Raw genomic sequence first — 27,180 nt, 5'->3', positions numbered from 1 at the left:
CTTATGTCCCACAGCTCCCACAGGCCCAAACACTGTTAGACACTCACCAAAACCTGGCACGTGCCACAGAACACACACAGAGCAGCACTGCAGTCAGGACTGGGCTCTGCTGCTGTTTCTACAGCCCTGGCTGAATTTAGTCACAATGACATTGACACCAACACCTCCTGTGAGGACCTTTGAGGGCGCAGAAAATAAATGTTTACTACATAGCTTTGAAATTTTTCTGCATGTACGGATTTTAAAGCTGGTGGTACAATTTGGCCTTCAATTAAAGTCAACAAATAAAGAAAATTTCACCTAGAGACCTTCATTGGATAGAACCCCAATCCCTGAAGAGGTTTCTCTACAGAAACAGAAGAGGTGCAGAAGGAAGGAGAAGTTACCAGGAGACTTTTGGTTTTTACAGAATACTAACACTGTCCTTAAACATACGGTGATGAAGTATTACATAAACGTACGTGTGGTGTGAGACCACTAGAGGGGAGTAAAGTAACTTACAAGTGAATGTTTCCTCTATTCGGTTTTGCTGTACAAATTGCATTTGCACATGGTAATTAACAGCTATAGTAAAGCCAGAGTATTAAAGAATTGCATTTGCTTAACATTCTAAGCAAAGTTGATTAGATAATTACAGTATTTCTGTACCATTGTCCCCTCTCACTAGGCTGCAGGCTGACAGGGAACATTCGTCATCTGGATGAAGCCAGAACACCAGGGATGGCATTCAGCCAGAACATTTGGCAATAGACGTGTATGTCTTTACTTGTATTCACATTTACAAAGAAGCAATGCTGCATGATGGAAACAGATTCATTTTACCAAGTGTGAAAAAGGCACTGGGCTCAAAAGCTTGCTTGGTAGGTAAGCATGTACAGGAGGGAAATGGAGAACCTTGGTTCTCACACAGATCACCATCAAAGTCTACACAAGAGTGAAATATTTACCCAAACAACAAGAATAGAGAGGAGCGTGATTAATTTGGAAGTGCAAAGTACTCTGCATCAGAATGCTGGGTGAAATCTCACTACAGCTGCAAGTAATGTGCTCCTGTATCACTGCCAGGTTGCCATCGTCTCCATTGTGAGCCATCCTCACTGTGGGAGACAGGACTGCACAGTGAATCTGCACAAAAGAGAAAAATAAATTTCAATGGGAAATCTTAGCAACTCCCACAGAACAAAGGGAAACATGAGAACAGAGTTCCAACAGCAGAAGAATAGCTTTGACAGCAAATTTTAAGGATGAATGGCTGAAATATATATATGCGACTGTGTATCTCAATACTTCTGAGAAGTGTACCCAGTTTGAGATTTTATGGGAAAGGGAACATGACACAGCACTAAATAGGTCTTCAAACCTCAGAGCAAAGTTCCACCTATAAAGTAAAGTAAGAGGTAGGGGGCAAATGAGATATGAAACTGCAAAGGTGGTTAGTAAAGCCTGGGAATGCAAGCAAGCCAGAGATCTCCTTAGTTGCATATCCACAGGTGACACTGAGGGAACTGGAATTTAATCATAGCAGTCTTGAAAGGCTTTCACAATCTGATAGAGTATTTTGCAAAGATTACAGTAATTCTGCAGAATGGACAACTGGCTGAACCAGACTGAAAACTATCAAGAATGGTAGGACCAAGACTGCTGGGTCTAATTTTTTTCTATTTATAATTTGCAAGATAAATCAGCCAAAGAAAATATAGGGAGCAAAAATACAGCAAACAGAAGAATACCACTGCATTCTGCTACTTTGGGGATGTTGTTAAAGAAAGTTCAAGTTAAATAGTGCCAAACTGCAACATTACTAGAATAAAACTTGATCTGGCTCCCACAGCATAAACACAGAGCTGAAAAAGGAATCATCTGAATCAAAAACATCTAACAGCAGGTAACCAGTTCTTGAATAAAGCAGGTAAGTTCTTTCAGCCATATAACCTAGTAGGTAGGAATATGTGACAGGCTTATTTTAAGAGATTCATTTAGTGACTCTACTACAATCTTGGCTCAACTATCCAAGTCCAAGCACACATATTGCAACATGACATCCCCCTTGCTGACTGGTGTCAGCTGTCCAATTTCAGGAGTTGCCACCCCCTATGCTAGTCTGTTTATTGCTTCATTCTTTCCTACTGACATTGGAAGGAGGAGGGCTGAGGAACACTTTTGACTAAGAGTTGTTGATTCTTGGGCTAAGGATCATCTTGCACCTTCAACTTTACTCACCAGAGAATGATTGCTGCTATTTCAAGGTAGATCTTCCCTCTTGGCCTCTACTGCTGATTTTCATTAAGCAAAACTCAAAATCTCCTTGGCAGTTCTGGAGCTCCCTGGAGTTGTCACTGCAACAAGACACAAAGTAAACATTAGGTGAGCAAGAATTTAACTGAATCTTTACTTACCTTCACATTCTCACACACATTTCAGCTTTGGTCCCTGAAGTTGTCCAGTATGATACAACAGAAACAGCAGTACAAGAGCAGTCAGTCAGTCAAGTGGAAGGTCCCTCCTCATTGGCCCCAATTTCTAAATTTAATACATAGGATCAGTAAATACTTCACTCTGCATTGAAATCACTGAGCTTTTAAACACAGGGAATTTGTTAAAAGCTGTGGAAATTGACAGTAAGAGTTAGGTACACAACACTGAGCGAAGCAACAGAAATGTGTTACAAAAAGTTGCATTTTAGAATTTTAAAAGCAGTTTGCACATTGTCACTAACTGTGGCATTGAGAGGAGCAACTACAGAGAAACTTTTGAGCCCACCTCAGATGGAATATTTGGAAAAGTTCCATTTGGTCCACAGCAACGAGATGATGGGCCCTCAGCTGCTGTCTGAATGGCCAGGGATGTCCTGGATAGGATAGCTGGATGTTTACTTTTACAGATCAAATCTGTAAGCTGGGTCGGATTCTGAACTTGACCAATGATTGAATCAGTCTGGTGTATTGGCTTAAACACTCAAACATCTTACACAGGACTAAATATGCTTCTTTTTTACCTTGTGGAATTTGGGAAAATGTTTAAGCTAACCAGAGACAGCCACTCATTGGAAAAAAAAAAAAGGAAAAAAAGCCTCCACTTGGGGCTTAGAGGACAACTAGTAAAAACTTTGCTTTGCAGACAAGGCCACAGCTATTTCCTCAGCTAAGAGCTCGGAATTTGGCCCTTGAACTTAACCACGGCCCGTGTTTGTTTAGGCACCAGCGGTCTCTCATAGCCTCAGTTTGCTCCCACTGATGATGACAAACCCCACCTCACTAAAGAGGAAGTGGGGTTGGATTTATGGGCAACATGAAAGCCACCAAGAAATTCAGCAGTCTCTTGTTAGAGTGCCTGTGAAAGTCTCAAGTCACAACCCAGGCCTGTGTACCAAGAGCCAAAATGCATTCTGCCTGGCCAGTTGTCCTGGAATACAAACATGCAGGACAGTTTTGTAAAGGAAGTTAAGCACATTTGTCTTCAGATTCTGTACTATTTTCCTCTTAAAACTCAAAAGATTCTCAAACTGAACTGTAATGTTCAACTCCAAAAGAACAAATAAGCAACCTTCACAAATAAGCAGTTAAATGTTACATATGAAAGGGATACAGAACATCCTTGAAAGAACAGTCAGACTTTTTCTTTAAATGTCACAGAACAATAGCAAGCAAAACCTTTTTGCTTAGAACTCCCATATTACTGTGGCTGTGAATTGCTGGCCCCTAACTATGAATTGCAACAAGTGTGATTTAATCACCCCCTGCATAACCAGCAGCAAAATCCTCTGCTCATCACAGGATCACTGGAAATGAAATGCCATCCCAAGGAAAGTCTAGGAAAAAGGATACATTTTGCAATTCTCTTTAAAATGTGAGCAGGCCTTTAAAATAGGAGATTTCGAATCATCAGGAGGACAAAGTACCATATCTTCAGTTTACCCTGATAACACAGTAATCAAGAAACACCTACAGGAATAGGGTCATTCTAACTTAAGATACCTTTCCTATGCCCAGTATCAGCTATTCTTTGCTGTATCAAAGGGAAGAATAATTGAAACGGGATTTGTTAAGATAATTTAATGAAAAAATGCAAGCATATTTGCTTTTGTTGTGGGAACACAAACAGAGGGTTACAGGAGGTCCTTCAAAATGGAAAAGTCAATTAAAATACTAACTTCAAACATCTCTCATTACGCTCTGAAGGAATTTTGATAACCATTTTAAAATTGACCACAAGTTACAGTAGTTTGGTTTTAGATAAACACTGCACGCTAAATTGAACATAAAAATAGATTCTATTTAATAAATTTGTATCTAGTGCACTATAAACATTTATCAAAGTGTTATTACAAGGGTAAATAAAGTCTGCAGCAATATTTCAAGTAACTTGATAAAATGTGTTCAGGTAACATTGATCATGAAATGGACACAGTAGAAAAGATTTTCCTCAATTACCACACTTTATTTAAACATCAAGTAAATTTCTTCCTTCAAACGAGGACTGCTGGTATTGGTTCAAGTTAGAGGGAGAGAGTGGGCTAATTAAAAAACACTATCTTGCTTAGAGTAGGGATCCCACACCATTTTTCTCCAAGCATATGTTGCAGCATTTTCCTACATTTGAATCTGATGTTGCATTGAGATGTGGGACAGCTGAATTTGATTTGTCAAGAGTTGAGGAATGAAGTATGCTCCGGGTTTGTCATCTGCTGGCCTCTACTGTAAACTTTTGTGCTGCTTTTTGTACTGAGAGTCTTGCCACTGCCACTCGAAATGTCTCTCTGAGAAGTAACATTTTCATCTGCAGGAGAAAATGACCTGAGGTGAGGAAACTCTTCACAGTAAACAGTCTGTGCTTGAATATTAGTATTGGCTTTTTGTTGAGGATACAAGAGAGGCATTTCACCACAATCCAGATACATGCTTCCATTCCCAGAACTCCATTCACTACTGCTTCCTTCATCTCTTTCTGGAGGGTCTTTAAAATCAAATTCCTGACTTCTCTTGGACTTAGTTTTCCATTTTCCACATGATTGGATACATTTATCCTCTTTCAAGCCTGTTCTTCCATTCTTGCTCTTAAGCACATGATGAGTTGGCCCAGAGCTGCTGTGGCCATTTGTAGCCCTGCGTATTTGCATATTTTGTAGTGCTCCCTGACCAGCAAAGGGAGCAGCATCACCATTACTCACAGCACACAATGGTCCTTTGTCTATATTTGCAAGGGGGCCATATTTTTCTCTTCTTCCATCTTCATTTGGGTAACATCCTGGTAGAACACCTCTAGATGCACCATCCAGATTTTGAGAATTATTCCTGTTCTGAATATCTGAAGTCACTGTTTCACAAAGCACATGTTGAGTTTTGGTCTGTGTTGCATCAAACTGCTGTCTCAAGTCACGTGGAACACGCTGCTGGACAACTTGATCAGTGCCTTTTTCAGTACTGCTTTCACTACATGATGTGCTTTCCACATGGTGTGACCTTGTCCGAAGCACACAATCTCTCTTGGAGCACTCACCTCCAGGATCAGAATTTAAACGCAGAGCTAGGAGACGAGGGAAAGAGACAGATAATTAAAGATAGTGTTAATATTGGAAGAAAAGCATTTCATTACTACATGCACTAAATCAGTATGCTCAAGAAGAGCAGGAGCACAGAATCCAGCTCACCTGGGCGGGCAGATTTGCGCTGGGGAATGGGCCGAAGAGGCGTTTCCAGCCCTTTCGCCATCGTAGCAAGTTTACTGGCAGCGTCCATTATTTTCTTTTCAGCTCTGTCAAGAATTGCAGAACATGTGGGGAAAAAAAACCAAAACCAAAACCAAGTTTAAGGGTAATTCAACTCTATGTTTTACTTCAAGGCAATGTTACTGAGAGTCAGAGAATACTGACAGGACAGTGTGCCAGGCAGCTCAGCAGTGACCTGGCACCAACACGCACACCCTGGCAAGACTTCAGGCCAGGCACTGTTTGCTCCAAGGTGGACAAACACCAGCCTGAGATCTACACACCTCCTGCACAGCCAACAGCCATTTCCAAACATCCTTGAACTCACCCTTCATGTTTGCCATCATCAGTGAGCAGCTGCTGAAGGCATGTCAAGTAGTATTTGCGCATTTTCCGTGCTGTCTCCTGGCGCTCTCTTAAAACCTCCACTTTAATCATTTCAGCAGCTCGTTCCTTACTTTCACGGATATAACAGAGCATATCACCTACAAACACACTTCATTAGTACCAGTTTTCCCCCAGAGTGGGGAAGAAGCCAACACCACAAACTGGGATTGTCTAGCAGACCTGGAACAAGTCAGTAAGGACATGGATTTACCTGCCAACATTCCACCAAATCCTCGTGGCCAGTTGTTGCCTAGTGGATGAATGCCAGGGCAAACCACAGCAGGTCAATACAAAGCATCAGAAAGGAATTCAGTGATCTGATTGTGTATCTTAAGCAGTCACAGGGATTTGGGAGGAATGTTGGCTGGTAAAAATATGGGTCTAGAAACTTTCAATGGCCATGAAGAAATTTTGGGAGCTGCTGCACTCCGGTAAGAGCTGGTGCTACACTTAATCCTTTCTCCTCAGAGAGAAAGTTGCTGACTAGGCCAGAAGGCAGGATACAGCACAAGAGAAAAGCATATTTTCTCTCAGGAGAAGCTGCAATCTAGATAGATTTTTTTTTCTGGAGAAACAAGATCAGTACTCAAAACACACTGTACCACTTTAAAAGACACACTACAGTACAACAAAGCAAGGATGGTAAAACAAGGCTTTGCCCATCACAATTACAAGTTGAATTTAGGGTGACAATTCCACTTCTCACAGTCACTCTAGTAAGATGGGAAAATCTACTTCTCATGTGATTTGGTTGTCAGATTCCTGTCCAAGCTGACTGAAAGAAGAAGCAATAAAGTAATTTATTTTCCTCCACTAAATCTTTAACTAAGGCTTTAGTACTTACACTTAATCTTGCTCAAAGCTTTGATGTAGTGAGCACGCATTTCTTCCAGACCTTTCACAGACTCAGAGGATGCACAAGGTTTTGAGATGCCTTCACTGGACAATGACCTGAAAGGCATGCATATCACATTGCACAAAAGAAGCAACTTGTATCCTCCCAAAATAAGAAATCATCTTCTTTATTTTTTAAAATACCTTGGTAGTGATCCCTGGTCTTTCAATTTGGTCTTCATCTCGGAGTTTTGTACAATTAGACCTCCTGGAACCATTTCATTTTCTATTAAAATAAAAAGATGAACCATAATTCACTGCATTTCTCTAAATTCAAGTTCAAGAGATGCTTATGTAATAACTGCTGCCTCTGGTACAAGACCCCAATGTCACAAAGCATCATTAGCTGCAGTACAGCTGTTGCAGTAACAAGCAGACACACTTCAATGAAGTCTGAACATAAAAATCATCTCATACAGTAATTAAATAAGCTTGAAGCATTCATATGCCATTACTAACACTAAACTGAGATATCAAGTATACTTGGAGAGAAATGACAGGATAAAAAAGTAACAAGGGTGGTTTTGACAAACATTGAAAAAGAATTATTGTTAGGAACTGTGCCTTTGAGAGATAAAGATACAAGATAAAACTTGGTAGGTTTTGTCAGTTTACTGTGGTGAAGGTTTTTTTGTTTGTTTTGAAGTCAATAACCAAAACCCCAGTATCCACTGAAAATTACAAGATCCTGCAGATGAGAGAATCAAAGCTGTCTTTAGGTGACTATCAAACCTAACCATGGATTTGCTCTGACTTAGCTTCATATTCCTGCAGAGCAAGCTGAAGATGTTTGGGGGCCAACTCCAGCTCTCTATTCAAAAGTCCTGGCACACTGCCTCTTTTTTCAAGCTCCTGGCAGCAGCCTTTGCAGCATAAATCTTCCTGAGACCCGAGGTTCCTTTTTGTACACTTCTCACTTGCAACAGTGACTACTAAAAGTTATACATCAACATGGGACCAAAAAAAAAATAAAAATCAAGCCCAACCTATTTTCAGTGTTCTACTTAGTCCTCTTCTCACTGGAATGTGTGTAATATTTTAGCCCAATTAAACTAATCACAAGAGGCTGGTACCCTGTTCCAGAAGGTACAGCAGCATCTATCAACTCATAGAGCCCTCACAGCCTCAATGCACTTCCATCAGCAATGATCTGAGTTCTTCAGTCAGCAAAAAAACTTGCAGGTTAAATGCTTTTAGAATTTGAGTTTTGTTTTTTTTTTTTATAACAACAGCCAAGCAGGGTCTTTTGAAGTCAGCTGAAGGAAACTGTCGCAGCTGGAAAGCCTCACACACGTCTGAGCCTGGTTAAGGGATACACAAAGACTGGGCTCCTTCCAGCCAGCGCTGGCTGCTCCCCACAGCCAGGCCAGGGCGCTCTAGAGGCAGGAGCACTGCAGTGCTGCTATTGTTCTGTTAATAGACCACTCTGATGTTGGTGCTGAAGGAATTCAAGCCACATTACAGGCACAGAGCCAAAAACTCTCTTGGGTTTTGCTGCTTTATGTTTTTCAGTTGCGTAAGATGTCAAACTAAACAGAAAGCCCCAGGGACATGTGTCCCTCCCAAGAAGCTTTTCCCATCCACGCTGGCTCCAGTTCTGCCATGGTACACGTGACAGCCCTGGGAAGAGCTACAATGCCAAAGTACATACTAGGCTCAGGGAGTGGGGGGAAAGGGAAGAAGGGGAAAAACAAAAAAAAAAACCCAGAGAGAAACACCACCCAGGGATTCACACTTTTTTCAACTACATTCTTGACCAAAAGAACCAGAGAAAACTACCATGCCAGGTCAAGTTCTTGACACAGTAGTATCTTTTACATAAATGCAGAATTCCTTGTCTTGTGTACTGCCAAGAGCAAGCAGTACAATTCAATCTTTGAAGCTCCAATCTCGTATTACCCATTTACAAGACATAGTTTAGACCATACCCTGCATATCATGGTAGCACTGCCTTGCATGTGAACTGTTATATACTCCAAAGGCTGTGCTGCTAACAACCCCCAAAGAATACACACATCTCTAGCAGATGGGACAGCTATTCCTTTCCTCCTGAAGAATGGCTTTAAAAAGCAGAAAGCTACTAGCATTTGATAAAATGAAACCTCAAAGCCAGCATTAAATCAGTAAACTGGAGACCAGTACCATTTGTTGCAGTTTGTGACTTTAACTTAGCTTATGCAATATTAAACCACCTTACAGTCAGAAGAACTGTATCTTCCTCTATCACCTAAATATTTACTAATTAGCTAACTTGGCATTGGGGTCATCCACAGGACACTGAATATTAAAGACTGCTACTAACAAGCTCAATTTGATGATATGTAATCTGCCAGATTAAGATCAAACCAAATACCTTTGTCTGTTCCAGCTTCCTGCAAGGGTGTCTGTCTTCTCAGTCTCCTTTGTGCTTCTGCCTGGTGTCCAACACTGCACATAGGGGGCCTTGCCACATCCCCAGTGTTTCCTGCACCATGTTGTGGGTGAGGGTATGATTCTTTATTTGCATTACTCACTAGCTCTTCATATTTCTGCAATTGAAAAACACTTCCTGAAAACACAACACAGCAAAAAAAGTGCTCCACACTACAACCAGCCCTGGTCACCAGGTTCTTTAAACCTGCAGTAGAACCACAGATTACAAGTCAAATTGTGAAGAAAACATCTATTCTATGGTATAGAAGTTGTATTTAGCATAAATCATTGCAACAGCAGTGCCTGAATATCTTGAGTATTATTTGGAAATTCAGTAGCCCTTAACATTGCAGAACTATACCCTGTCTTTGAACAGCTGAAGATAACTTGCTTTTTAAAGAGAAAAGACATTACTAGGAAATTAAAGACTTCACTAGAAAAGGTGGTTCAAGCCAATCAATGTTTTGAGATTCAAGGGCATATTAAACAGTTTACCAAGGGACATTTCATTTCCACTGCAGACGGTGCATAAGACACAGGAAAAAATTTTTCTCTTTATCATTGTGGATATAACTTGTGCCATGAAAACCTTTCAGGCCCACTTGCTGAACAGAAATATATTAACATTAAAGAAACAGTAACATCCCATCTTCTCCTCAAAAACAAGTCATTTTCTGTCTTATTCTCAGATAATTCCCCAGCTACAACTGCTGGGTAGCAATGGCATTTCCGGTGGGATGCTCCCCACAACAAAAAACTTATTACAAGCATAAGCACTGCAAGAAGAGGAATCTGCTAAAACAACAGAAACAAGGGCTTTGGGACACAATCTGACTTAGCCTCAAACTCCTCTAGAAGAGGGTAAGACATCTTTCCTCATTTGGGCAGGCACACTGAAAAAGATTTCCTAGAGGCACAATAAAGTAGGCAAGACTTATTCCCAAAACAGAACTGACAAACTGACCTGTTGAAGGCAACTTGCAAAAAGGATTTTTAGTTCTGCAAGGCTTTCATCTTTATTTGTATAAAGAGGAGGAAAAAAAGCTTAACATGATCAAAAATCACTGTCCAATCACCACTGCAAACTGGATTTTGCAGCTATGCAAAAATCTGAGGTGGGTTCTGTCATTACAGCCCATCAAAGAGATTACAAGGAGCTTTTAACAGGCTCCTAACCTCAAGCAGGTGGATTGATCTCCTTAATTTACAAGTCTTTGCATAAATGACATTCCTAACCTGACCTTCTCTTCTTTAAAGACTGAAGATGTCAAAGCTACGTCCTTTTCCTGTTCACTTGTTAATAGTAGATTTAGTCTCCTTTTAGTTTCAGAATACGTTTATTAATGAACACAAATGTTGACTTTTCTATTTTTCACAATCACATGGATATTTCATGGGAGAAAAGAGGCCTGAGTGACTTCTCAAATCCCTTTTCTGACATGCAGTTATAACTAACAGAAATATTACCTCTTTCCATTCTTGCTCTTTCTTTTCCAGAATCGTGCACACTGTGGTTCTATAGGCCTTTTGTAAACAAGCCTTCAGTTTGTCTTTGCCTTGACTGGCTAATTGAACATGAGAATCAAAACCCTTGTCCTTCCAAGAATGTTTACTCTGTGTGCACTTGACCAGTTCTTCATGAATTTCACTCAACAAATACTCCAGCTCAAGCAGAGTCTTCTCCTCATACCGATTCATCTCATCCTGCAGCCTCTTGGCTTCCTGAGCCTCCCATTCCCGCTGCTTTTGCTCTAGCAACATCTTGATTTCTGCCTCTTTCTGAATGGAGAGATCATTCTTCTGCTTTGCAAGGTCCTCCTTTGCTGTTGCAAGGACCTCTTTAATTCTGTTTCTATGATCATCTAAGAATGATTGGTAGTCTCTCTCATTTTGCTCTTGTATCTGCAGAATTTCTTCTTGCTTTTCTTTGTTCCACTGCACACGGGCTTTTGCTAGTTCTGCTTTGACAGCTGCAGGGATTTCCTCTTTCTTTAGCTCCAATTCCCTCCTCAGAGAAATTATCTTTTCTTCAAGTTCTTTAACTCTTAGTCCAGATGTCTCTGTACTTTCATATTCTTTCTTCCATTTCTCCTCAGCAGCTGAGAGAACCATGGCTAACTGGCAAATAAACAACACAGTCATTAGAAATACATACACACATTCATAGATAGACAAAATGTAACTCTGAGTCATTAAAATTTATTTCAGATCTTTTCAATTTATTTAATAAAAAACAAACCTATATAGGCTTTTCCTTTTATAAGGAAACGTCTTTCCTTAGTGACTCCCTGTGTCTGTGTCTACATTCACTCCTCAGTAATACATGGGATTTGGAAGACTTAACTGTTTATCAACACACACATAGCAGTATTTTGGGCTACCTGCTCTGCTGTAGTCTTTTGGTGTTCCTTTTCCCATTTTTCTTGTTCTGTCTTTAGATTTAGTTTGTACTCTTGCAGCCACTTGGCATGAGCTTGGGCTAAAGCTGCATCTACCTTTAAATAGATAAAAAACCTGCTTCAGTCATAGGTAGGTACATTTTTATTATTACTTTCATGTAACAGTACAAGAATAGATTTCAGTTTGGATTGCCTATGTTTATAGAAATTAAAAGAACCAGACCAGCAGCACTTCATGCATTTCTTGATGTAAAAATTATGCCAAAACTAAAAATACTAAATTTATTCTTAACAAAATAGTATAAAATCTAAATATTGTTCAGTTCTGTTCAAAACAGTGTGAAAAACAAACCACATGCAACAGTTTTTTCAGAACTTGAAGAACTGTATTTCTAATATAGCAAATATCAATAATAAACTTCAGAGGAAGTTAGTGAAGGAGTCCACTTTCTTATTTTTTTAAGGTGACTAAAGTGGACACAGCAGTTTCACAGACTCCAGGTAGATAGAACAATTATTTGTTACCTGGCTGGCAAGATTTTTACAGTATTTATTTTCCAGTTCTAATTGAAATTCTTTTAAGGCCTCTTCAGAGGCTGTATTTTCTTTCAGAGCCTTCTGGATCTGCAGCCTCTGCTCTTCAACAGTCCCTTCTAACTCTTTAGTTGAAGCTTCATCCACAGCTTGGTCAGTTTGGCAGCTGCAGTCATTACATTCAACAACACTTCTTCTCACTTCTTCCAGCCTACTTTGCCATTCTCTTTCTAACTTGGCAAAGATTTGTTCTTTATTCTAAGGAAAAAAACATTTTTAAGAAAAATCTCCCCAGTGTCTCAATAAACAGATTTCACTGGTGTTTAGCAAATGAAACACTGTTCACATCAATGATAGTCCCTAACAGGAGAAAAACAAAACCATGCACAGAGAGCGTTTGGTAACTCAGAGCTTTCTCCTATGGGGTAGGATACACAAAGGATTTCTATATGATACCTGAGTGAAACAACAAAAAGCATAACCTTCACTCAAGCATCAGGGTGTAAAACTCCAGCATATTACCAGCTGTGACACTCAGGGTGTTCTGTTTGTTACTTTGCAAGAATTAGGTTTTGGGTTTCTTTAAAAATATGAAATATGTATAATGCCTGACTCCTTCAGAGGCTTTTAAAATGACAAATCCTTAACAGCCACTTCCAATGGCAGAATACCACCACATAAATCTAAAGTTCTCTTCCTGAAAATAAACAGCAAAACAACAACAAAAAACTTTAAATTCCCTGATCTGAGTCTCATACCTCCTTTTCTTCCTTTTCCCAGTGAATTTTGGCTAATGCAACTTCCTCTTGAACCTGCTGGTTTTTCTCTTCCAGCCACTGCTTCTTTGCTGCTGTCATGGACCTGATCTGTTCCTCTTCAAGCTCAGTCCTTAGAAATTTAAGGGAGAGTTCTTTTTCTTCTAGTAGCTGTTTCTTGAGCTAGACCAGAAAATAAATTAAGTATTCTCCAAGGCACAACTGCTCTGGTACAAAACTATGAGAATGCATGAGACACATGATTAACTCTCTAGAGGCTCTACACTGATCTTACAGAAGACACCTAGATAAGAGATTTAACTCTCAAAAAAGGTGTTTTAAGATATTATATCAGAGATTATTATAGGCTATTGCCATAAAGTTTTCATATCAAGCATCTTTACTCCCCTCATACTTTGAGCTGCACCTCTTTGCTATACTTGCTTACTCAGACAGCTGATCTGCTTCAGTCATTGCACACTGATATCTTCATAAAAGCAAAGCTTTTAATCAAATCAGTCTGAATTCATTACTACTTAAAAAACCACTGTGTTTTTCATATCAGTTTTATATAGTTTTGTAACATCGTTCAGGGTTTTTTGAAAATGTCTTATGAATGTAAAAGCTCATACTGCTGACTAAGCATCCTCAGAAGTCAGAATTATGGAAGTTCACTACATGAAAACAAATAGCTGTTGGAAAGAGTTACTTGTACAGTATTTCAAAACCCAGAACACACCACCAGCTTAATTAAAAAAAAATCACTAAGTTATATGTATGAGCTTTCTGGTTCAGCTGCATCTCTTCCAAGTAGGTTCTGCAAACATTAACAAAATTAAATACACTGTTTTCAAGATGCAATATTAATGAGTGAAATTATATGGTTTATAGGCAATTCCATTTATACCTTCTCTTCCTTCAGCTGCTGCTCTTGTTGAAATTTCTGTCTTAAAGTAGTTTCCAAGGTTTCCTTCTCCTGACAAACACCAATGTAACATTCCTTCACTGCAGTAATCTCTTTGTTCAGCTCCTCTATGTTATCCCTTCAAAGGACAGATTACTTATTATCAATTGGCCTCAGAGGACAGCAAGCCAGCTTTAAAGTAAGTGTAACTAGCAGTGAAAGTCAGACAGGAAACATGAAAATTTCAGTAAAAATGGAAATAATGCTAAGTCTTACTTTAACTTCGAGATTGTCTCTTCAGAAGTTTGAAGAAGCAGCTGCTTTTCCACAGCAAACCTCTCCATCAGCTCCTTCTCAAAATGTGCTTTGGTGTCCTCATGATGTTGCTGATAAGTTCTTTCACACCTACCATTCCAAGAAAGGAAAAACAACTACCTGATTTCAACTACCTAGGTTCAAGTTTTCTGTAAGAAAATATCTTTCTAACATTGACCTCCTCTTGTACCTGATAGCTGGAACAAGATTATGTGTGCAGGATGAAAATCCACAAATTAAACTAAACTAAGTTAACAGACTTACCTGTCAATGGCCTCTTGCTTATCATGATCAAACTCCTGAACCATCTTTCTCATCTGACAACAGAGGTCTTGATTTAAGCTTTTCAGTTTTTCTTCATTTTCCTTCAGTTCTTCAATAGTTGAAGTATGGGCCTGGACAAACAAGGGTCAAGTAATATGGGGTAGTAAGAACCTTTTCTAATGATTTTTAGCATGGGTGAGAGTTTTTTGTGATTTTTTTTTTCTGTAGTGGTAAGCAGCATCTCTGTCTTACCTCAACTTGCTGTAGCAAAGCTTCATTAGCCTCTTTGAGTCGCAGAACTTCTTCCTTCAGATTATCAGAAGCATCCTTCAAATTTGTGACAGGCTAAAAATAAATAAAATTAAAATGATATCTTTCAAGACATAAATGACTTAGCAGTTAATGCTTAAAAAGTTATCAAATAAAATTTGTACTTAAAAAATACAGGGAATTATTGCACTGCAAGATCACAGAATCACTGCTATTCTACATGAATTCTTAGAACTCAGTATTGTGAAGCTTTGCAGAAGCACACACTCAGTGTAGTGTTTGCAAGCTGAATGACAACAGTCATCCAACAGAGAGCACACTTCCCACAGACATTGGATTCCTACCCCACAGCCAGGTCTCCATGTACAGATACTGCAACTCTGATCAATCCACAGAGGGAAGGCAATAATGGGGTGAAGAGAGATGCAATATCAAGGAGATTTCTTTTTGATGAAATTACCCATGATGGCCCTCTGAAGGCAATCTGTTAAATGTTCTGATTGCATCATCTAATGGTACTGTCAGTCCTCTTGCAGAAATTACAAGGTCCTTTTGGCTAAAGAAAACCATCTTTTTCCAATGAAATTTACTTGTAACATAAGCATGGCAGACATCAGGTACTCTCACGCATATAAGGCATCATTTAAGTACTCATATAATAATGCATAGGCTGCCCAGGTTCTGCTTCAGTTGTTTTCTTTTCAACTATAGATACAAAACCAGAGTTGCTATGAATACTCAGCTATGCATAAATTTTTGCTCTCTTCTCATAAACAGCTTTGGTTTTGTTCCCCAAAAACCAGGAATACTTGACTTTTAAAGAAGTGTAAAACAACAAACCTCTGAATCTCTTGATGCTTTTTCTGCTTTCAACTGCTTGTATTCCTCTAGTGTCTTCTGGCAATCCTTAAGACTATTTTGTAGTTGAGTAATCTGGTTTCTCTTCATTTTATTACTGTTCAATAAACGTTCCAGCTCAGCTTTTAATTCTACAATAATTTCATCTTTAGAGAGTTCTTTATCCATGTCTCTGTTCTGTATTGCACTATCAGGAAAGTTATAACCAGTTCAGTATTTAAGAGACAAAAATCATTTAGCTGAAAGGAGGTGGTAGCAAAGAGACGAGTAAGTAATGCTACCAGAAATATCAGGATGTCTAAGATGTAATAGTAAAAAGCATAAGAGGACATGAATATCAAAGCTTTTCCATCAAGTTGCAATTAATTTACAGAGAACTTGTTAATTCAGCTGTTTCCTCAAAAGATTCATTCTCACATGATTTGAAGAGTTTTGAAGCAACTCCACTGATGTTGATGTAAAAGACAGCTTTAGCTTTAAGCAACTGTGTGGAGTCTTTGAGCAAGAAAAGTATCCATGAATATACTTCAACAATTAAAGGAACAGCAATATACTCCCTATAAAATCTGAAGACTTATTAAATAGCAACCAAGATTATTAATTAGGCAACCAAATTATGGTATTAGTACAATTTCTGTTTCTCAGATTATCTGGTAATACAAGCACTATTTCAAATATCTATCAAAAACCTGTGTGTTGATCCAGTAGAACCCTCTTCTTACATATAACTTGCATGGTTTCTTAAGGATTTAAAGTTTTTCTTTCAACAAGAATCACTCAATACCTGCAGAATTTTGGCTTCTTCCCTGTGATTTTTTTAATTCCCAGCTCTACATAGGAATCACCCAGGCTTGTAGGTTGTTCTCCACCTGCATCATTCAAAAATACTCCCAGCTTGGCAGCAGATTCATACAAAGCTATTTCTTCTTTCAGTTCCATTAATTCTTCCTGAAAGGAAGAGACAGAAAAAAATTTACACTGACCAGTGAGACTCCAAGCCAACATATCAGGCCCATGATAACTCTACCAAAGAAAATAAACACATGGAGCTCTTCCTTCGAGATATAATTCTATTTAGCTGCATTTAGTTGAATTGTCTAGCATTAACTTATTTATACTTTCATTTTTCATTTCTGATACCTCTAGCAAAGCATATATTAAAACTAAAAATTTGTTAAAATATACAAGAAATATTCCCTCTTGTTCTTGTTACAGTCCATCTATGAAGTATTGTTTATTTTGCTCTTCTGCATTCCTGCTGTCCTTGTACAGCAAAATGGATGACAACAGAAAAGTACATACCTGGAGAAACAGCTATTACTCTAGTACTTAGTAGGATTCACAGTTTCCAAGACAACAGATTTAAATCAAACATATGAATTGGAAACACACACTTCCACTGATGCTTTACAGAGGACTTTGTTGCATTCCCTTTTGCTGACAAAAGAGAAATTTCAGAACATAGTATCTCCTCATTAAATTACAAGACTTCAAGCACACAGAATTTACATTCCATTTTTTTTTTTCCAAAAGCAGGCTGGACAGAAGTATGATATCAGATTTGTGCCAATACAATTGCCCAATTGTGTTTTAATTGGTGGGAAGGAAGTCCAACATGCAACACTGGGAGAGGAAGTAGTCAAAGATGATGTACTTGTTTCCTCCAAAAATTTAAAATGTTTCAACCACCAACATCTTAGTAATAATGCCTCTCCCCCCACCATCAAATGAAAGCATTTTATTCAAACATAAAATATTCCATAAAATTAACCTGCAAAGCCTTGTTCATGTTGTTGCTTATCATCTGTGCAGACTGAGCTTGTTGCAATTGAAACCGTAACTGATTTGTCTCCTGCATTGAGCCTGTTGTAGGAAAGAAAAGGGAGAAACAGAACAAGTCAGAAATATGCAAGAAAGTCCATACAATCTGAAGTTATCTGTTAAAAATAGCAATGTTGATTCTGGCAATAGACATGACTGTTTCTATTTCCTTGAGCTCACTAACAGTTACTCAACACATTACTATGAAAAGACTTCAATGTGTGAAGGTGGGCAAAAGTCAAACACACAAACTGCAAAACATTTCACAATCTATTTCTATGATACAAATTTCCAAAAATCATCCTCCAGCTCCCAAAACAATTCTTCTCACTAGGACCTGAATTCAGAATGGCAATTCAAGTCAAGAACCTTAATACAAAATTAAGTAACTTGCAACCAAAACCTGTTGTTTAGTATGAAACAAGGTTTACACATATGCAGCACAAAATACATATGAACACACTTCAATCACTGTTGTTTGGGGTTTGGAGATGATGTTTACTTTTATTCCTATTTGGTTTTTACATCTTAGTGCAGAATGAATTTCAATCTGACAAATCCACTACATAGGAAACAGTCAAGAACACAATTAGGTTGATGTTGATTCCACTTCCATAGAAACATCAATTTCACATTTAGAAAAAATGAAGATATTTCTCCAAGGAAAGGTAATAGTATGAGTAAAGGGCTGACCTGTTTGCAGTAAATTTGCACATTGCTTTTGGCTTTCTTCTAGGCTTCTTGTCAGTCGATTTATTATTTCAGTTTTTTCACATTTGGTTTCTTCCAACAATTTTTCAAGTTGCTTAACATGCTCTCCTTGATTTTTGCAAAGCTCTTTCTAGGAAGAGAATATTTTTACTCGTTTTACAAACATGTAACCATCTAGAACTGTTTCAGATACAGAAAAATTCAATATATACAGGATAAAGGAGAAAAATAAATCAGATACCTAAAGGGGTAGAGGACAGTTAAATCAATCACAGATCAAACGCTATCCTTGGCTGACAAGTGACCTCCTACAGCATCAAAGTTCAGTTTTCACTGGGAGGCAGTAATTGTACTCATATATAAATATACATGGATGAGAATCATTTCATATTTCCTAGAGCAGTTACTTTTCAGCACATCAGATTATCTCCTGTAATTAATCACATACACTTAGTCTATTGCAGAAAAAAAATCAAGCCTTCACATGATATCAAGCCAGTTTATTTTAACTGAGCCCAAGCCAAGCTAGCAAGTGCCAATACTCTGTAAAAGAGGAATTGTAGTTTCCTTTTCAGAGGATATACAAAGTAGACATTTCTATAACATTACTTAGTTACCTACACAGACCTGGGAGGCACAGTGCTTTGTATCTACACCTTTTGACTTTTCTATCTTCACTCAAAAAACAGATCTCCCTCTTTGAATACCCCAAAAATGCTACTCTATATTTTACACTAGAGACAAAGTTGTAAAAGCTTTGTTGAGGTACTAACAGACAAAAATTCAGCAGTGCATTTTGTTTAGAAGCAAGTACCAGTCACCTTTCCAAGTATACATCCCCTCTATTTCTATATGTTGAGACAAGAATTAGAGAAACTTAATTTTATTTTCTTAATGTGAAATAAGAGGAAAATGTATTAAGAACTGCCTGGAATACATTGCTTGAATATTTCTAATAGTGAAATGGATTCTTATAACATATCAAGTGGAATAATTTCAGTAAGCTCTACAACCATGTAACACAATCTATATCAAACTCCATCTTAAAGACAGCCTTTTACCCCTTCTCTGTTTTTAAATCCTTACTTCTAAAATAAAGTCACTGTTGAATGGTTAGTCATAGTCATCCTTCAGCATTCTGAGACCAATCTTGGCAGACTGTTCAATAAAAAGTTTTTCTTGTTTTTTTTCTTGCAAGAAATCATTATTTCTTAATTAGTCCTTTTCTTTCCCAGAGTTATTTGCAGAACTCCTTCAAAAACATTTTTCACAGAAGGAAAGCGCAGGAGAGCAACTAGGACAATGAATTCCTGGCTCCTCTGCATCTGCTATGTACAAACTCACAATTTGAATTTACAACTGCCTGCAGATGTTTATGAAAACATACCACATAGGCCTCATAATGTTGAGACTTACCATTTTCTTAGCAGCTTTCAGAAGGAGTTATTAGAATTGTAGGTCAAGAAATGCAGTTTAGGAAACATGGAGAGCTCTCAGTGTCTCCAGTACAGTACTCAGCATCCTAAAACAATTTCTCACCTGCTCTCTGAGTGCAGATTGTGTAGTGTCAAGCTTCTGCTCTAATGACAATACTTGCTGTTCATACTTCTGTTTGAGTGCAGAAATAATGGCCTCATGTTGTTCTCTGGCTCGCTGGAGGGCATCTGATCTCTGGAGTTCTAACAGCTGCTTTTGCATGCTTTCCATGGCCACCTCTGCCACTTTGGATTGCTTCAGTATCTGTAGGAACAGTATGACAGTAGTTGCTAGTTACATACATTTCACTGTTGCTCCAATATTCTGTACATCAGTTCATTTTTGTTCTGTGCAGAAGTTGCCACAAGTCCTCAGATGATGCCTGTGTTTTCATACACAGTATTTTCAACCACTGAATCCTATCCATCCATCATGTATTTAGCTTTTGCAATGATCATGACCAGCATTTCAAGAGACTAGCAGTTCTGTTTAATGCAAATGCATCACAAATTGAACTGTAGAGGTCTTTCAAAAAAACAATCTAAAAATATTTACAGTACCTGCTCCTCATTGGTAGTAAGAGTCTGAATTTGAGTTTCAAGGGCCTTGATTTGGCCTTCAAGATGCATTTCCCGTTCCTTTCCATTCTGATAGAGTTTCTGAGACTCACGAAGACTAAGAGCCAAACCATCCTTTTCATCTGAAAAGACAGACATAACTGTGTGAGAACCATGGCCAGCCACCCAAGAGCTTCATGCAACACAACTGCTCAGTACCTGCTCTATAGAACCATTCACTCTGCCCTGTACTGTGAACAACAGAAGACTGAACAAAACCACTTAGTCTCCATCCAGCACCCACTGTGTCCCCCTGGCAGCAGGGAGCACTCCAATGCACTGCTTCCAGGAGGGTACTGAAGGTACAAGGCCCATCTGGCAGCAGGAGAACCTCACATTGTGGCATTCACATTCTCTGAAAAACCCCCTTGCCTGGGGATTTTTCAGAGAATGTGAATGCCACAATGTGAGGTTCTCCTGAGAAGCCTCCGAGAAAAGGGAAACAATTATTAACTCATTTGCTTCTCCTGTGTTTTGCTCCTCTGGAATGTGTTTGGAGATTGTTTACAGGTGATTGTTTCATTGGATTCTGGTGTGAGTTGTTTTTACTCATTGGCCAATAAGGGCCAAGCTGTGTCGGGACTCTGGAGAGAGTCACAAATTTTCATTATTATCTTTTTAGCATTGTGCAAGTATCCTTTCTGTATTCTTTAGTATAGTTTAGTATAGTATCCTTTAATATAATATAGTACCTTAAAATAATAAATTAGCCTGAGAACATGGAGTCAGATTCATCATTCCTTCCTGCCACAAGGGTCCCCACAAATACAATCTCACAAATAGTCTCAAATCAAGTTTACAAGTATGATAAATACCTTCAAAGACACTTTAAATCAATCTCAGAATTTAAAAGTTGCTAGGTACCAATAAAATCTAAGAATTACCACAAAACATTTTACCTTTGACCATTGAAAGCTGATGATTCAAATACCTAATCTGCTGTGCACTCTTTTCTAGCTTTTCATTAAGTTCTTCCAGTTGTCTTTCCCTCGCTTTATTTAGAACCTGAAGTTGAAGAATCTGCATGTTCTCTGAAGAATCTGCCAAATTTCAAACAGCATGTAGACAAGTCAGCACAGATATCAAGAAAGTCATTGCTGTAATTCCTACTCCAAAATATTTTTTATAGTGCTAAGTTCATTGCTGGTGCACAAAATTTTTTTTTTAATCCACATTTGATTTGCATCACTCAAATTGCTCTGGCAGCAATGGCTGAAGGATTGTGCAAACTACAATTCCAACCTTACAGCAGGCCCAGATGAAAGTTTCCATGCTGTGAACTCACAGACTTGTGGCCACTACAAGTTCACAACATGTCTGACAAAGCAGTTCAGCCATTTGAAGGGTACCTAACAGAAAAGCCCAATGTGGCATCACTCAGTGCACTTCCCAAGGTACAGTGAGTCATTATTTTCCAATATTATGGAAGGAGAAAAAGTGCCAACAAGGTTTGACATCAAGCCACCAGAAACAAATTTTCAGTTTCATCAATCAAAACTACATGTTCAATGCCCAAAATTCATATACCCTTAGCAAAAAGAGGTCATTTCTGGATATAAAAGATTCTATACTTCAACACACTTTTAGCTGTCCTCTTACTGAAAAACTACTGAAATCAACATGTTCACTGATTTCCAGTGAACTTTTTACACAAGTTTATTTCAAGTCTAAGCATCAAACACTTACTGTCATCATTGCCCAAGAATTCACGTTGCAAACCTTCAAACACTTCATTTCTTCTGTTTCCTTCTTGCATTCCTGGAATATTTTGATGAATGCCATTTTGGTATGGTTTATAAGTCACTTTGTAAGATTCTGGTGACTGGCCATTGACAACATCAGATGCAACAAATTGCTGTTGTGACAATATACACATAAGAGGAAATACATTAAAGCTACAACAGTACTCTTGCTCAATAAAAAAATATTTTTCATTTTACAGGTTGACATTAAGAAGAGTTCTAGTAGCTCTTCATTGTGAGGCTCCAATCCAGCACACCATTTCATTCTTCATGAAAGCTTCCAACTCAGAAAAGCAGTGAAATGTTAACTTAAATAGAGTAAGCACACACTTAAGTGAATCACATTCATTCTACCTCATGGAATTCTACCAAGGCAACAGGAGAAAGAACAAAAATTATAACATGAACATATGAAAACTCAGTGACTAATGTTTCATTTTTTTAAACAGGCTACAGAAGCCTCCCATCACTGTTTGAACTGATTGTAAGAGACTAAAGGCACGTAGAAATATTACTACCATAGCTAAAATCCTGTGAAAATTTTCCAAGAGATAGAAAAATGTGTCAGCTTCTAAAATACCTTAAGATGTTCCTTTGGATCATCTGAAAAATTTAATATTTTATTTTGCTGATTGTCAAATTCTGGTTTGTGGCCATTTGTATAAGGCCTGAAGTTTTCAGGAAGATGATAGACATTGTTCTCTTGGTAGCAGCTTGGAGAGTTAAACCCATCTCTACCAAGATACACATGATCTGGATCATCTTGGCCATCCTGGCCACAGTAATCTTCTTTAACATCATATAAATGTTTCTTCTCTTCATCATTATGTAGGACATTCCAATTCTTCCCATGTTTTTCACCATGATCAGTTTGCTGGTCACACAAGAATTGTTCAGGGTACAGATTTTGTCCTTGTTCATAGTCCTATGAACGGATATGAGGTTTAGAATTGCTCTTTCAAAACTCAGATTTCACCCCACCCTCTTTTTCCTGAGGTTACCAACCCTGAAGTTAGAAATACTTTAAATGAACACCAAAACACTTCACCTACATGTATTTCTCTAATTAATTTAAACAATATTCAGCATGTTATTATGAACCAGCAGCAATTACATCCCTGCTCATACAAACTTACATTTGGAGGATCACTGATCAGTGGATGATCCTTCCACCTTCCATCAAGCTTCCCAGGCTCATGTGACCTAGACAGACACAAGCAGCTTAACCATGTACTAATAACTTCAGGGAAAAAAACCTTCTCTTAAATCAAGACACATCTAATTTACTGCAAATTGCACTACAACTCCCCTTTTATTGGGATTCCTTTTACACACCTCATCAACTCAGACTTTGCACTATTCTTCAAAGCACAACATAAATAATAAAAAGATGGTGCCAAATGCCTTACTGCTCCTCAGTGTCCTGGATGCTACAGTCTGAGAAACTGGAGAGTTGGTCTCCACTGTCCTCCAGCATATCATGGGGAAGGTCTGTCAACAATTGCTGCAACTGAAATAGAACAAACAACATTCATTATACGCTTTTCAGGAAAATTAATACAATTTCAGCCCAAAAACATTGGCAAAGCAGGCCACTTGCACAAAATCCTGGTTTTCTTCCTCCAAGAAGGAATTTGCAAAGAGACTTTTACCACAGAATGCTTGCTAGACTAGAGTACCAACCAAAGCGTTTTTCTGCCAAACTCTTGTTAAGAAAAGAGTTGCACCAGAAAGAGGTAAGGCAAATGCCATCTAGTAGACGTGTCCCAGAACAGACTAATTTCAAAGAATCATCTGCAAACGGATGATGCCAGGATTTCTCCTCTCTGATCTCCAGGGTAGAGAGGTATTGGACATTCAAAACATGCTCTTTCTGAGAAGTCTGGATGGAAATCCAGGTAAGAACTTGCCAGTCAGTACCACTACATTCAAGAAGTCATCACTGAAATAATTAGTGCTCTGCACAACTGGACACAAACAGAGAAAAACACCACAACTAAAACACACCCAAACTTCACTTCTTATGCTTTTCAAGAGTGGAACAGTCTGCAACCTCTTTTGCTCTTACCAGACTACATAAACCTTTTTCTTTCTTTTTACACATTTAAAAGATAGGAAGACGCTAAATTCATAAGCCTTCAGATTAAATTACTTAATTCTTTTTCACCTCTTGTTCTCTTGCATAATCTTCTTGGTCATAGTCTTCATCTTCATGTTGAGTTTGTAGAGCTGCACTATCAAAGTCAAGGGACATTGTTTTCTAATATTGATTTTGTGTATCCAGCAAAACCTACCACAGGACAGGAAAACATCACATGTCAGTAAAATACATGAGGAGTCAAAAAGCATCACCTGAATTACTCAGCATGAAAATATAATTCTTGAAAGAGTCATTGCACACTATTTGTTCCTCATACATCCAAGCCTATTCTCTTCTAAGAATTTAGCTTTTAAAATAAGACTGACGTAATTTCTAAAGTTCACTTACAAGCAGACATTATTTTCTGCAAGTACTGCACAGTATACGTAAGATGTGATACATGATGATAACAATGCCCACTTTTGAATTTTGCTTCATAGTCTTCTAGAGAACAACTACAGTATGTATTAAAAACTGAAAGCATGTTGTTCCTTGTTCATTTGTATAACAGCTCCAAAAGGAAAAATAGGAAAAGTATCACAGAAATCTGAAAAGCACCACATGAGTTGCAGATTTCACTGCTTAAGAAGAGAGTCTTGACCCCAAGGGCCTGTGAACACTGAGCAGTGTGCTCACAGAAAGCTGCTGTGTGTAATTGCCGGCCCAGGTCTGGTTACAAGATAAGTTACTCCCTGTTGAAGGGACACTTGTTTGGGCACACAGGTGCAGCACACACTGAAGTCTTCACCTGGTATAATGTAACATCACAGGAGCATTATCTCCAAGTTAAAAGTCACTGCATCACAGTTAAAGGACCTTTTTGCCCACAGCTGTTCATGGAAGCTCTCCAGCAGAGCTGCAGGAGGCCTCACAACGCAGCCCCTGTCCCTGTGCCCCCCGCGACCCCTCTCACAGGCGGCTCTGAGGCTCCCGCTGCCCCCACACCGCACCAGCTGAAGCACCGGCCCTGTCTCCTTCCTTAGGGCGCTCCCCAGCCCCGGGAGCGAAGGCAGCCGGCCGAGAGAGCACAGGCGGCACAGCCGCCAGAGCCGCGGCCAGCCCCGGAGAGCCGCACCTGGACGGGCCGGGGCAGCTCCAGGGGCGCGGGGCGAGCTCGGCCGCCGCCACCTCAGTCCGCGCGGAGGGCGGCGCGGGGCGATGCTGCCGTTATCCAGCGCACCTTCCGCGGGGCCTTAGAGCCGCGGACGGCGAAAAAGCGCGGCCCGCACACCGGAACCCACCTGAGCCGCCGCGGCCACCCGCCCTCACAGCCACCACCGGGGCGGACCCGCCGCGCTTCCTCATCACACCCGGCCCGCGCCCGCCGGGCTGATTGACAACCCCGGGCACCAACCCGCGGCCAGAACCGCCCCGAGCCGCGCTGAATGACAGCCCCAGGCACCAACCGCAGCCAGAACCCGCCCGGCCGCGCGGGAGGGCAGGCCCGCCCCCGCTGATTGTTTGAAAGCAGGCGCGCATGGTCGCGGGAACGCGCCTGGCGAGCTGATTGGCCAAGCAGGCAACCAATGACAGTGTGAGTTTTGTGGAGGGGCGGGGTTTCGTGGGCGGGCAGCCGGCGCCATCTCGCAGCGGGACGTGGCGGTCGCCAGGCAACGCGCGGCCGCGGGGTGACGTCACGAGCCCGCGAGCCGCGCCTCACGGCGGTGTCACGATGGCGCTGAGGGGAGCGGGGTCACCGCTCCTGCCCGAGCCCCTGCCCCAGGCAGCCTTCGCTTGGCTGCTCGGGAACCCGCTCTGCTTCCAGAGCTCGTTCTCTTTAAAAAATAAAAACCTCTTCAGAAGGAGCAGATTTATTGCGCAGAGTCGCAGGAAGCAATTCTGACCGAGGGTTGGTTCCGTTTGTAACAGCCCCACCTGGTGCCTCGCCCTCAGCCCGGACAGCGGGAAAGGACCCCGGGCAGAGACGTTTGGGTCATTTGTTGGAGGATTTTTATTAATGGGAGCAAACACTTCGTGTGTTTCAGTGAAATTTATATTAGTTTGAAAAGGAACGAACAGGCTGTGTCGAGTAAACGTGACATTATAGGCGAAATCAGCCATTTTTTCCCAGAGGATTCTAGTAACCATTCAAACAGAGATTAACCGATTCTCATAATTTTTACAGGCATTAAATGACTCAAACAAGAACAAAAAGGGTTTAAATGTGTCTGACAATTAAAAGCTTAAATGAAGGCATGGAAATGCTAGAAACCTAAAACTGAGAATGAATGTGGTTTATTCTACAAAAATGCATGGATGTGTTGTGTTTGGTTTTAATCTGTAATTATTTGGATTATCTGCTTTCTCCCACATCAAAAGATTTTGATGTACTTCTTTATTGCTCTAGCACCCAATTATCTTCCTTTCCTTCCTTTTTACTTCACAGTTCTGCTTCAGACACATAAAAATATGCAGGAGCATCAGAACAAAGATCCAGGTCTTTTAAATGTTTTACATTGGTGATATTCAAAGAGAGAGAGACATTACACTGTGATGTACATCACACACTGGCTCTGGCTGTCCTTATTCACTGGTTAAGTGAAAACGGATGAAGAGAAAAAAGTCCCTGAGTCAGCATCTTGACTAGCAAAGTCAAGAAACTTTGATCTCATACTATCACAGCTCCAAATGCTATTAAGTCCTGAGTAACTTCGATTTGTTCCAAAAATAGAGGTGGAGTTCTGCACATTTTCCTTCTATGACCTGTCATAAAACTCAGCTTTGATACAAAAATCAGAACAGGTCTTTCTCTCCACTTGACATGCCACAGAAGTAGCTGGGTTTGCTTCATTGCTTGCTCCATAGTCATATCAAGCACATTCTGATGTTTGACAAGATGTGAGAATATTATGCAGGATATTATGCAGGGGGTTGATATCCTAGTTACAGTTTCTTGCTGTGGTACAAAGCTCCAGAATGAACTCTTGCTGGAGGCCTTCACAGGTGAGCACCTTGCACAGGAGAGAATGGGCCAAGT

The 27,180-nt window shown here is 39.7% G+C and overlaps 1 protein-coding gene across 2 annotated transcripts; it reads right to left on the bottom strand.

Moving 5' to 3' along the window:
* Positions 1–4,037: 4,037 nt before the first annotated feature.
* CEP152 (centrosomal protein 152) lies at positions 4,038–25,472 on the bottom strand. 2 transcript variants are annotated; one of them, XM_059482529.1, is made up of 27 exons: positions 25,445–25,472; positions 24,231–24,353; positions 23,473–23,573; positions 23,200–23,266; positions 22,644–22,988; positions 22,008–22,176; positions 21,221–21,361; positions 20,265–20,404; positions 19,768–19,968; positions 18,211–18,358; positions 17,468–17,559; positions 16,481–16,644; positions 15,679–15,883; positions 14,821–14,913; positions 14,569–14,699; positions 14,266–14,394; positions 13,993–14,128; positions 13,089–13,268; positions 12,322–12,588; positions 11,779–11,892; positions 10,865–11,515; positions 9,339–9,513; positions 7,130–7,211; positions 6,936–7,042; positions 6,033–6,189; positions 5,648–5,751; positions 4,038–5,523 (listed from the first exon to the last, which is right to left on the bottom strand). In XM_059482529.1, the coding sequence occupies exons 2-27, from the start codon at positions 24,315–24,317 to the stop codon at positions 4,643–4,645; spliced, it is 5,067 nt and encodes a 1,688-aa protein (XP_059338512.1). In that variant the 5' UTR covers positions 24,318–24,353; positions 25,445–25,472; the 3' UTR covers positions 4,038–4,642. The 2 variants fall into 2 exon arrangements, with proteins under 2 accessions (XP_059338512.1, XP_059338511.1); XM_059482528.1 differs by lacking the exon at positions 25,445–25,472 and adding an exon at positions 25,279–25,427.
* Positions 25,473–27,180: the final 1,708 nt, after the last annotated feature.

Source organism: Ammospiza nelsoni, chromosome 14 (assembly GCF_027579445.1).
Source record: "Ammospiza nelsoni isolate bAmmNel1 chromosome 14, bAmmNel1.pri, whole genome shotgun sequence".
Lineage (NCBI taxonomy): Eukaryota > Metazoa > Chordata > Aves > Passeriformes > Passerellidae > Ammospiza > Ammospiza nelsoni.
Note: the sequence above shows the minus strand (reverse complement) of the source record. Positions and strands in the feature narration are given on the sequence as shown.